Source organism: Bolinopsis microptera, chromosome 3 (assembly GCF_026151205.1).
Source record: "Bolinopsis microptera isolate Bmic1 chromosome 3, MBARI_Bmic_1.0, whole genome shotgun sequence".
Taxonomy (NCBI): domain Eukaryota; kingdom Metazoa; phylum Ctenophora; class Tentaculata; order Lobata; family Bolinopsidae; genus Bolinopsis; species Bolinopsis microptera.
The window spans coordinates 4,062,939-4,075,635 of record NC_087074.1 but is presented as its reverse complement, the minus strand read 5'-3'; the positions used below and the strand labels follow the sequence as shown (position 1 = coordinate 4,075,635).

General features: G+C 37.4%; 2 protein-coding genes across 2 annotated transcripts in view; both read left to right on the top strand.

The window, feature by feature from the left end:
- Positions 1–12,697, top strand: part of LOC134812553 (uncharacterized) — a 52,928-nt gene that overhangs the window by 1,513 nt on the left and 38,718 nt on the right. The window contains exon 2 of the mRNA XM_063820035.1: positions 129–205. Coding sequence (XP_063676105.1) covers positions 129–205 — 77 coding nt within the window. The remainder of the gene's footprint in view (positions 1–128; positions 206–12,697) is intronic.
- Positions 1–12,697, top strand: part of LOC134813606 (uncharacterized) — a 40,110-nt gene that overhangs the window by 5,542 nt on the left and 21,871 nt on the right. The gene's annotated exons all lie outside the window — the stretch shown is intronic.

The window sequence follows — 12,697 nt, the reverse complement described above, 5'->3', positions numbered from 1 at the left end:
GCCAAACCGATGGAATTATAACCCAATAATACTTCCAGCTGAACACATCGGACCAGTAAACCAGGACCCTTCCAATATCAAGTGTGCATCCGTGTGGTGAGCAGATGAACACGATCGAGCACTTTCAGGACCCGTTAACATCAAGATCGCCCTGGGCCAGGTTGCAAAGAAACTGAAGGAACTGTATCCTGATCTCAAGGACGACGTTTTAGTGTTTTTTTCTTCTTCAATAATATAACATAAAAAAGTGAATAATCAGCATTGAAAACCTCAAATCATTGTTTAAATATTAGCATAATTAATATGTATTTTAAAACTGTGTAAGTTGAAATTGATAATGTGTTGTCAGCGATGAATGCAAAGTATGGAGAAAGTATTGAAAGTTCATCCAACTACGCTAACAGTACTCTTCTCTATCGTCTCAGTGGCATTGTGCAAGCGTGTAACAAGTCATGTAACCCTCAATGCAGACGTTTGATACCCACTGTGCAGTAACAAACACACAAACAAAGTCCACAACCAGAAGCTGGAAACATCAAACATTTGGAGCAGGTGGAGAGAAAGTAGAACAAACATCTGATTCAGCGGGAACTCTTCAGAGGACCACCACCTCCCCCCAACAAGCGCCGTTCTAAACCTCACAAGATTGAGAGAGAGGTTAGGCAGATTTTTTAAACAGCTTTTCTATTATAGATAACCTTTTCAATATCATATACTTTGTACATTAATACATGTATATTATATAATATACTAGAAACCCGCTAGTCGAAAGCATTTTCGGAGGAAATTTTAAAAAAAATCAGTTATGTTTTTTAATTTCTCTTCATCATATAGCTCTGTTTCTACTTTAGACCTTAATGGAATTTATCTAACAATGGTGACACGTTGTTAGTATTTCGGATTCCCAAAACGATACTTTTTACCGCATCACAAATACCAATCACAACCAAAGTTATGAATATAAGTACATACGTGAAGCGTAAATTTGACAGTTTATGAAATTATGACGTAGCATACAGCATAACAACGCGCGTATTAAGATGTTCTTGCTCGCGCAACGTGCATTTTAAACGTTGCTACTCAACAGCGCAAGTAAACTTCGCCTAAAATCACGACATTATTCTAACGGTTATTTACCTCACTTCCGACTTAATTATAAAAAATCTAAAGCCTAAAATCAAAATTCTAAGAATAGCTATAGCCTATTCGCTATCCTTTTTTCTACAACCCTGCTAAAATGGCGAGGTTTCAACTCCATTTGCGAGCCTGGGTTTGATTTCACCAGAGGGTCATTTTGAGGTCGATTTTCGTGTTTTTTCTTCTATGTCCCCGTTTGCCGGGGAAATTTCGTCAATTTTAAAATATAGTATAGATATTATAATTATACATAATAATATGTTTCCTTAACTTTTTATAATGCTGTTCTCAGATTTCTATGTGGAAATTTTATGTAGTTCTGAGAAATGTTTGCTAGCTTTTTTAAACTTCTTTACATTTTTTGTGAAGATTCTCAACTGTGATAGAACACCTAACAAATTATAATTCCCAAGGTTTTATCCATATTTGTATCAATGTAAAGTGTGTAATTTTTGGAACTTCTGAAAAAGTTCCTGATCGACAAACACTCTACGAAACAGCGGTAAAGCTCTCAAGTTTGTTTCACTTTCTTAAAGTTTTCCTTTTAAGAAATTTAAAAACCTTATATATTTTCATTCATAAAACAAGTTCATAAATTCTTAAAATTATATAAGTAACAATATCCACCAATAATCAATTAAATAAATATTTAATCATAAACCAGAGTCCCACCGAGCAATAAGTTACATGAAGAGAAGACACGGAAGAACTGTACAGAGTGGCCTGACGTTGGTAAATTGGAACATAAAGTGTCCGACTTAGGAGAAATAGGCCCTAATGCCAAGTAAGTCCAAACTCAGGAAACAAAGGCCTCCTCAAGAAGTAGCATGGGGACATGATTACTTGCCAGATCCTCAAGAAATGTCAATGAACAAGTAAAATAGCTGCCCACAAAATAGACTGGTAACATCTACAGAGGTGCATATGGTGTGAGGTAAATAACTGTTTAACTTCTACAAGGTGCAGTATGTTGAGAGTGAAATAACTGTTAACTTCTACAGAGGTATAACAGTATGGTTGTGAGTATATAACGTTTTTAACTTCTACAGAGGTGGCAAGTATGTTGTGAGTATATAACTGTTTAACATCTACATAGTACAGTATGATTGTGAGGAATATAACTGTTAAACATCTACAGAGGTACAGTATGTTTGTGGGTATAAAAATGTTAACTTCTAACCGAGGAACAGTATGTTGTGCGGTTTATACCCTGTTAACTTCTACAGAGGTACAGTATGTTGTGAGGTATATGAAACTGTTAACTTCTACAGAGGTACAGTATGTTGTGAGGTATATAACTGTTAACTTTCACAGAGGTACAGTATGTTGTGAGGTATAATAACTGTAACATCTACAGAGGTAACAGTATTAGTGAGGGGGGGGGGGTGGGGTATATAACTGTTAACTTCTACATAGGTCAGTCATTTAGTGAGGTATATAACTGTTAACTTCAACAGAGACAGTAAGTTGTGAGGTATATAACTGCTAACTTCTCAGAGGTACAGTATGTTTTGAGTATAAAACTGTAACTTCTACAGAGGTGCCGTATGTTGTGAGGTATATAACATTTAACTTCTACAGAGTACAGTATGTTAGTGAGGTATATAAACTGTTACTTCCACAGAAGTACAGTATGTAGTGAGGTAATACTGTTACTTCCTACAGATGGTGCCAGATATGTTGTGAGGAATATAACTGTTAACATCTACAAGGTACAGTATGGTTGTGAGGTATATAACTGTAAAACTACTCAGAGGTACAGATGTTGTGAGGTATATAACTATAACTTCTACAGAGGTACAGTCATGTTGTGAGGTATATAACAGTTAACTCTAACAGAGGTGCAGTAATGTTGTGAGGATATATACAGTTAACATCTACAGCGGTAATATGTTGTGAGGTATAATACTATAACATCTACAGAGGTACAGAATGTTGTGAGGTATATAACTGTTAACTTCTACAGAGGTACAGTATGTTAGATGAGGTATAAAACAGTTACCTTCTACAGAGGTACAGTATGTTGTGAGGTATATAACTGTTTAACTTCTACGAGGTACAGTATGTTGATGAGGTAATATAATCTGATAACTTCTACAAGGTACAGAGGTTGTTGAGGTATATAACTGCTAACTTCACAGAGGTACAGTAAGTTGTGAGGTATAATAACTGTTAACTTCTACAGAGGTGCAGTATGATGGTGAGGTTATATAACTGTTTCACTTCTACAGAGGTACAGTATGTTGTAGAGGTATATAAACTGATAACATCCACAAAGTACAGAAATGTTGTGAGGTATAAAACAGTCCACTTCTACAGAGGTACAGCGGTTTGTGAGTTATATAAACTGTTAACATCTACAGAGGTACAGTCAGTGTGAGGTATATAACTGTTAACTTCTAACAGAGTAACAGTAGTTGTGAGGTATCCACTGTTAACTCTACAAGGTACAGTATGTTTGAGGTATAGTAACTGTTAACTTTCACAAGGTACAGTATAGTTGTGAGGTAAATAACTGTTAACATCTACAGAGGTACAAGTATGTTGTGAGTATATAACTGTTAACTTCTACAGAGGTAATATAGTAGTGGAGGTATATAACTGCTAACTTCATCCAGAGGTACAGTAGTTGTGAGGTATAAAACTGTTATCTTCTACAGAGTACAGTATTGTGAGTAAAACCTGTTTAACTTCTACAGAGGTACAGTATGTTGGAGTTATAACTGTTAACTTCTACAGGAGGTACAGTTTTAAAATGTTGTGAGGTATATAACTGTTAACATCTACAGAGGTACAGTATGTATGTGAGTATATAACTGCTAACATCTACAGAGTGTACAGTATGTTGTGAGGTATATACTGTTAACTTCATACAGAGGTACAGTAATGTTTGTGAGGTATAAATAACTGTTAGTCATTCTACCGAGGTAACAGTATGTTGTGAGGTATATTACTGTTAACTTTCACATAGGTACAGTAAGTTTGTGAGGTATAAACTGTTAACATCTACGAGGTACAGTATGTTGTGAAGGTATATACCTGTAACTTCTACAAGGTATACAGTAAGTTGTGAGTTTATAACTGCTAACTTCTAACAGAGGTACAGAATGTTTAGTATATACTGTTACTTCTACAGAGGGACAGTAATGTTTGGGTAAATAACTGGTTACTTCCTACAGAGGTACAGAATGTTGTGAGGTATATAACTGTTTAACCTTCTACAGAGGTACAGTAATTGTGAGGTATAAAACTGTTATCTTTCTACAGAGGTTCAGTATGTTGTGGAGGTATATAACTGTTAACACTTCTACAGAGTGCAGTATGTTGTGAGTATATAACTGTTAACATCTACAGAGGTACAGTAATGTTGTGAGGTGAAATAACTGTTAACTTCTACAGAGGTACAGTATGTTGTGAGGTATATAACTGGTTAACATCTACAGAGGTACAGTATGTTGTGTGAGGTTATATAACGGTTTAACTTCTACAGAGGTACAGTATTTGTGAGGATATCACAGTTAACTTCTACAGAGTACAGAATGTTTTTGATGTATAAACTGTTAACTTCTACAGAGGTACAGTATGTTGTGAGGTATATAACTGCTAAATCAACAGAGGTGCAGTCATGTTTGAGGGTATATAACTTAATTAACTTCTACAGAGTCAGTAATGTTGTGAGTAATATAACTGTTAGACTTCTACAGAGTACAGTATGTTGTGAGTATATAAACTGTTAACTTCTAAACAGAGGTACAGTATGTTGTGAGGTATATAACTGTTTTAACTTCTACAGAGGTACAGTATGTTGTTGAGGTAAGTGAGCTTAGTTTTGCACTACGCCCTTCTCCTGGAGATACACAATCGAGGCATAAGCTTCACAAGGAGTCACATCTAGACTGCAGGGTGCACTCGAACAGGCTGTCCAAGGTATTTTACTTACGCGCTAATTCCTCGAACGTGATATTGTTTGTTTCATTTGTCAGAACCTATTAATATGGAGCTAGTTTACCTACACTACAGTATACCTAATACCTACAGCTCCCCCTCTAGTTTACATATTATACTAATACCTTTAGTCCTTGCTTTACAGCTCCCACTCTATAGATACAGGAGAAAGCAGATACCCCGCCTAAAAGCGGGGAGGCACCACTGTGACTCTTTGTAATATCCACACAAGCTGTCGACTCGTATCTAGCCCACGTCTCTAGTAGTAGTTTTTACCTTGTAATCACTGGTTATGCGAAATGTTATATATATATTGTGATTGTCCAGTGCCAAAATGTTGTCGGGTTTCGGATAGATCGTAAATTTTTTCAAATCAGTCATAAAGGTTAAAAAATTTTGATGATAAACTGGTAACCATTCCTTCTTAAGGTACCGCGACAATATGACCCCCCGACAATTGACCCCCCGACAATTGACCCCCCGAACAATTGACCCCTATGTTATAACACTAGGGTCAATTGACGCGAAATCGAGGGTTCGAGTACGACAATTGACCCCCCCACAATTGCCCCCCATGTAATTAAACTGGGGTCAATCGATCGGGTTAGGTTCAGGGTCCTTGGTCAGATCCTGGTCAGGGTCTCGGTCAGGGTTAGGGTTAGGTTTAGGGTTAGGGTTAGGTTAGGGTTAGGGTTAGGGTTAGGGTAGGGTTAGGGTTAGGGTAAGGGTAGGGTTAGGGTAAGGGTTAGTGTTAGGGTTTAGGGATAGGGTCCTGGGATCATTGGTCAGGATAGGGGTTAGGGTCAGGGTCATGGTCAGATCAGGGTCAGGGTCAGGGTCAGGGTCAGGGTCAGGGTCAGGGACAGGGTCAGGGACAGGGTCAGGGTCAGGGTCAGGGTCAGGTCAGGGTCAGGGTGCGGTCAGGGTCAGGGTCGGGTCAGGGTTAATTGTAATAAATTATATTGTCGGGGGTCAAAGTCGGGGGGTCAATTGTCCGGGGGGTCAATAGTCGTGGGGGTCAATTGTCGGGGGACATTTGTCGGGGGGTCAATTGTCGCACCACCCCCTCTTAATGCTCCTACCATCACTTATCAGGTAAAGATACAGAAAGATGATGACACCAGCTACCTAAAAGAGGTGTAACAGCTGGTTCAACAACAAATAGACCCCCCGACCATTTGACCCCTCCGACAATTTGGACCCCCCGACAACTGACCCCCCGACAATTGACCCCCCGACAATTGACCCCCCGACAATATAATTTATTACAATTAACCCTGACCCTGGACCCTGACCCTGACCCTGACCAGCTGACCCTGACCCTGACCCTGCACCCAGACCCTACTCCTGACCCTACCCTGAACCCTGAACCCTGACCCTGACCCTGACCCTGACCCTGACCCTGATCCTGACCCTGACCCGACCCTAACCCTCACCCTGACCCCTGACCCAGGACCTAACCCTAACCCTAACCTCTAACCCTAACCCTAACCCTAACCCTAACCTCTAACCCTAACCCTAACCCTAACCCTACCCCTAACCCTAAACCCTAACCCTAACCCTAACCCTAACCCTAACCCTGACCCCAGGACCCTGACCCAGATTCCTGAACCAAGACCCTGACCCTATTCCCGTAGATGACCCCAGTTTAATTACATGGGGGGTCCAATTGTCCCGGGGGGGTCAATTGTCGATCTCACCCCTAGATTTACGCGACAATTGACCCACGTGTAATAACATAGGGTCAATTGTCCGGGGGGTCAATTGTCCGGGGGTCATTGTATCGGGGTCAATTGTCGCGGTAACTTAAAGGAATGGTTCACAGATTATCATCAAAATTTACTTAGGACTGATTTTGAAAAATTTACGATCAAACCGAAACCCTACCAACATTTTGGCACTAGACAATCACAATATATATATAACATTGTCAGCATAACCAGCTGAATTACAAGGTAAAAACGACTCACTAAGACGTGGCTAGATAACGAGTCAGACAGCTAGTGTGAAAATTACAACTGCACAGTGGTGACCTCCCTTTATAGGTCGTGGTATCTGCTTTCTCCTGTATCAGATAGATGGGACTGAAAAGCAAGGACTAAAGGATCTATATAATAAGTAAACAAGAGAGGGGGCTGTAGGTATTAGGTATACAGTAGTGTAGGTAAACTAGCTCAGTAATATAGGTTTCGACAAAGAAACAAACATATCACCGTTCGAGAATTAGCGAGTAAGTAATACCTTTGACACCTGTCGAGTGCACCCTGCAGTTCTAATGTAACTCCTTGTGAAGCTTGCTCGCTTGAGTAACTCCAGGAGAAGGCGTGTGTGCAAAAACTAAGCTCACCTACCTCACAACATACTGTATACCTCTGTAGAAGTTCACATAAAATACCACACAACATACTGTACCTCTGTAGAAGTAACATATATCCTCACAACATACTGTACCTCTGTAGAAGTTAACCGTTAATACCTCACAATAACCATCCTGCACTCTGTAGAATTAATAGTTATTACCTCACAACATACTGCACCTCTGTAGAAGTTAGCAGGTTAATAACCTCAACAACATACTGTACCTCTGTAGACGTTACAGTTCAACCTCTCAACATACTGTACCCTCTGTAGAAGTTACCAGTTATATACCCTCACAACTACTGTACCTCTGAAGAAGATAACAGTTTATTATACCTCACAACCATACGGATACTACTCTGTAGATGTTAACAGTATATATACCTCACAACATACTGTAACCTCTTTAGAATGTTTAACATTAGATACCTCACAACATACATGTACCTCTGTAGATTTTAACAGTTATATACCTTCACAACATACTGCACCTCAGTAGAAGTTCACAGTTATATACCTCACAACAAACTGAACCACTGTAAAAGATAACAGTTATATACCTCACAACATACTGTACCTCTGTAGAAGTTAACAGTTTATATACCTCACAACATACTGTACCTCGGTAGAAGTTTAACAGTTTTAACTATACCATCACCACATACTGTACCTCTGTAGAAGTTCACAGTTATAACCTCACAACATACAGTACCTCTGTAAAGTTAGCAGTTATATAACCGCACAACATACTGTACCTCTGTAGAAGTTAAACAGTTAAAACCTCACAACATACTGTACCTCTGTAGATTTAACATTATATACCTCATCAACATACTGTACATCAGTGAAAGTAAACATTTATATACCTCACACATACTGTACCTCTGTAGAAGTTAACATTATATACCTCACAACAACTGTACCCTGAAGAAGTTAACAGTTTATATACCTCACAACATACTGTACCTCATGTAGAAGTTAGAGATTATATACCTCACAACAACTGATAACCTCTGTAGATGTTAACAGTTATAAACCTCACAACAATCAGTACCTCGTAGAGTTAACATTAATATACCTCCACAACATACTGTACCCTCTGTAGAAGTTAAACAGCTATATACCTCACAACATACTGTACCTCTGGAGAATTAACAAGTTATTATACCTCACAACATACTGTAACCTCTGTATTAGAAGTTAGCAGTTATTACCTCACAACATACTGTACCTCTGTAGAATTTAACAGTTATATACCCACACATACTTTACTCTGTAGATGTTAACAGATTATATACCTCACAACATACAGTACCTCTGTGAAAGTTAACATTATATACCTCACAACCTACTGTACCTCTGTAGAAGTTAACAGTTTATATACCTCACAACATACTGTCCCCTCTGTAGAAGTTAACAGTTATATACCTCACAAACATACATACCACTGTAGAAGTTTAACCAGATAAATACCCTCACAACATACTGTACCTCTGTAAAGATTGTACAGTTTATAATACCCTCAAACATACTGTACCTCTGTGGATGTTAACAGTTATATACCTCACACATACTGTACATCTGTAGAATTAACAGTTATATTACCTCACAACATACGCACCTCTGTAGAAGTTAACAGTTATATACCTCACAACATACGTCCTCAGTAGAAGTTAGCAGTTATATACCTCACAACCCAACTGAACCCTCTTAGAAGTTAACAGTTATATACCTCACAACAAACTAGTATCCTCTGTAGAATTTAACAGTTATATACCTCACAAACATACTGACCTCTTGTAGAAGTTAACAGTTCTATACCTCACAACATACTGAACCTCTGTAAAGTTAACAGTTTATATACCATCACAACATACTGTACCTCTGTAGATGTTAACAGTTATATACCTCACAACATACGTACCTCTGTAGATGTTAACAGTTTATATACCTCACACATACTGCACCTCTGTAGAAGTTAACAGATATATACCTCACAACATACTGTACCTCTGTAAAGTTAACAGTTATATACCTCACAACATACGTACCTCTGAAAGAAAGTTAACAGTTTTATATACCCACAAATACTGTACCTCTTGTAATGTTAACAGTTATATACCTCTCAACCTACTGCCCTCTGTAGAAGTTAACAGTTATATACCTCACAACATACTGTAGCCTCTGTGGAAGTTAACAGTTATATACCTCACAACATACTGTCCGCTGTAGAAGTTAATAAGTTTATATACCTCCCAACATATACTGCATCCCTGTAGAATTACAGTTATATACCACGACAACATACCTGTACCTCTGTAAAGTTGCAGTATATACCTCACACATACTGTACCTCTGTAAAGTTAACAGTTATATCCCTCCACAACATACTGTACCTCTGTAGAAGTTAACAGTTATATACTCACAACATACTGACTCTTAAAGTAAACAGTTATATCCCTCACAACATACTGTACCTCGTGAGAAAGTTAACAGTTATAATACCCACAACATACTGTACCACGGTAGAAGTTAACAGTTATATACCTCCCAACATACTGTACCCTGTAGAAGTTAAACAGTTATATACCTCACACCATACTGTACCACTGTAGAAGTTATCAGTTTATATACCTCACAACATACTGACCTCTGTAGATTTAACATTATATACTCACAACATTCTGTACCTCTGTAGATGTTAACAGTTAAATACCTCACATACATACACACCTCTGGTAGTAAAGTTAACAGTTATATACCTCACAACATACTGTACCTCTGTAGAAAGTTTAACAGTTATAATACCTCACAACATACTGCACCTCTGTAGAAGTTTACAGTTATATACCTCACAACAAACGCACTCCGGTAGATGTTTAACAGTTATAATGTGGCAGCTATTTTACTTGTCAATGAACATTCTTGTAGGATCTGGCCAAGTAATCATGTCCCCCAACTAATACTTGAGAGCACAATTTTCCTGAGTTTTGACTTACTAGGCATTAAGAGCACTATTTTCTCCTAAGTCGACACCTTTATGTTCACATTTACCAACGTCAGCTACTCTGTACAGTTCATCGGTCTTCTCTTCAGAACTTATTTAGCTCGTGACTCTGTGATTATGGATAATATTATTTTAATTGATTATTTGGATTAGTGTACTTAAATAATTTTAAGAATTTATGAACCTTGTTTTTCTATGAATGAATTTATAATGTTTTAAATTCTAAAAAGGAAAACTTTAAGAAAGTGAAACAAAAACTTGAGAGGCTTTACCCGCTGTTTCGTAGTGTATATGTCGATCAGGTAACTTTTCAGAAGTTCCAAAATTACACACTTACATTATACAAATCAGGGATAACAACCTGGGGAAATAAAATTTGTTAGTGACCTATCACAAAGTTGAGAAATCTTCACACAAAATGTAAAGCAATTTTAAATCTAGCAAACAAATCTTCAGAACTACATAATTCCACATAGAAATCGAGAACAGCAAATATAAAAGATAGACATATTATTATGTATAATTAAAATATCTATACTATAATTTAAAATTGACGAAATTGCCCCGGCAACGGGGACATAGGAAGAAAAAACACCGAAAATCGACCTCAAAATGACCCTCGTGAAACAAACCCAGCTCGCAAATGGATTGAAACTCGCCATTTATAGCAGGGTTGTAGAAAAAGGATAGGAAATAGGCTATAGCCATCTTAGAACTTTGATTTAGGCTTTAGATTTTTAATAATTATACGTCGGAAGTGAGGTCAAAATAACCGATCGAATAATGTTCGTTATTTTAGCAAAGGTTTACTGGCGCTGTTGCGTAGCAACGTAAAATGCACGTGCGGGAGCAAGAACATCTTAACAACGTCGCGGTTGTTATGCGTATGCTACGTCATAAATTTCAAAACAAGCTCACATTTACGCTCACCAATGACTTATAATCATAACTTGTGGTTGTGATTGGTATTTTTTGATGCGGTAAAAAGTAATCGTTTTGGGAATCCGAATACTAACAACGCTGTCACCTTGTTTAATAAATTCCATTATTTCTACAGTAAACAGAGCTATATGATGACAGAGAAATAAAACATATCTGATTTTTTTAAAATTTCCTCGAACAAAGCATTCGACTAGCGGGTTTCAGTATATTTAATTATACATGTATATAATGTGTTATTTAAAGCAGTATATGGGCATTTTTTTTGTGACTTACATTACCGAGATAGCAAATTTTTACCTTTGAGGAGTCATGACTCCGTAACCATGCATGATGAGATGATATTTTGGTATTTATTTCCGTATCCGGAATCTCTTCATGTTCAGAACAATGCAGGTATAATTTAGTATGTGTCTTAAGGAAATTTTACACAATCGCCTGCCAAAAAAGTGTGACTTACATTACAGGATAGACTTTGATTTTCGGACTTAGGTGTATTCAAACTGCAATTCTATCTCGAATATGTCAGATAGCAGCTTTCATCTAAAATTTCTGCAAATTTGAGGCCTTAAGCTGCTAAAAAATGCTAAGTTTAAGATTCGTTCATTCGTTTATTACGTACATCACCCTCATACATTTGTGACTTACATTACAGACATTTGTGACTTACATTACTTTATCTCCTGAAACCAAGATAAAAATTCATTTTCGTGTGATATTAACTTGGAATACAAAATTTTTTTGATTCTACATGCTCATTTGGTAATAACATTTAAACACTTAAATGTAATAATCCCCAATAACTTGAAATCATATTTTAATAATATCGACGAAATACATTATTGCCTTTAACTCAAAAAATAAAGGTTCTAGGCATATAGTTGATTGATAAGTTGATTATAAACTTGGCTATTCCGGTTCTTTTAAGCTATAACACAGTTCTCTAAGTGGTATGGTTCTCCAGATATGAATTTAATTGAACAGTAAACCCAACCGCGACAGAGTGGTTACCATGGAAACGAAAAATACCACGATATAAGGTTGGAGTTGAACTCTAAATTTTTTTTTCCAAACTCACAATGACCTAATGCAACTTTTTTGAAGGTGCTGCATCAATTATTGGACCATGTTTGTGTTTTTTGATACAGCCTAATCGACAATCTTAGACAGCAACACAACACAGCAAAGACAGTTCACAAATAGGAAGTTTTTTCAACTTCCTAGTTTGCGTTCTTTTACATGTGAATTTGTATGAAACAGAACAGTCGAACTACATTAAGTCTGAACTGTATTGTTGCTCAGCAGGGATTT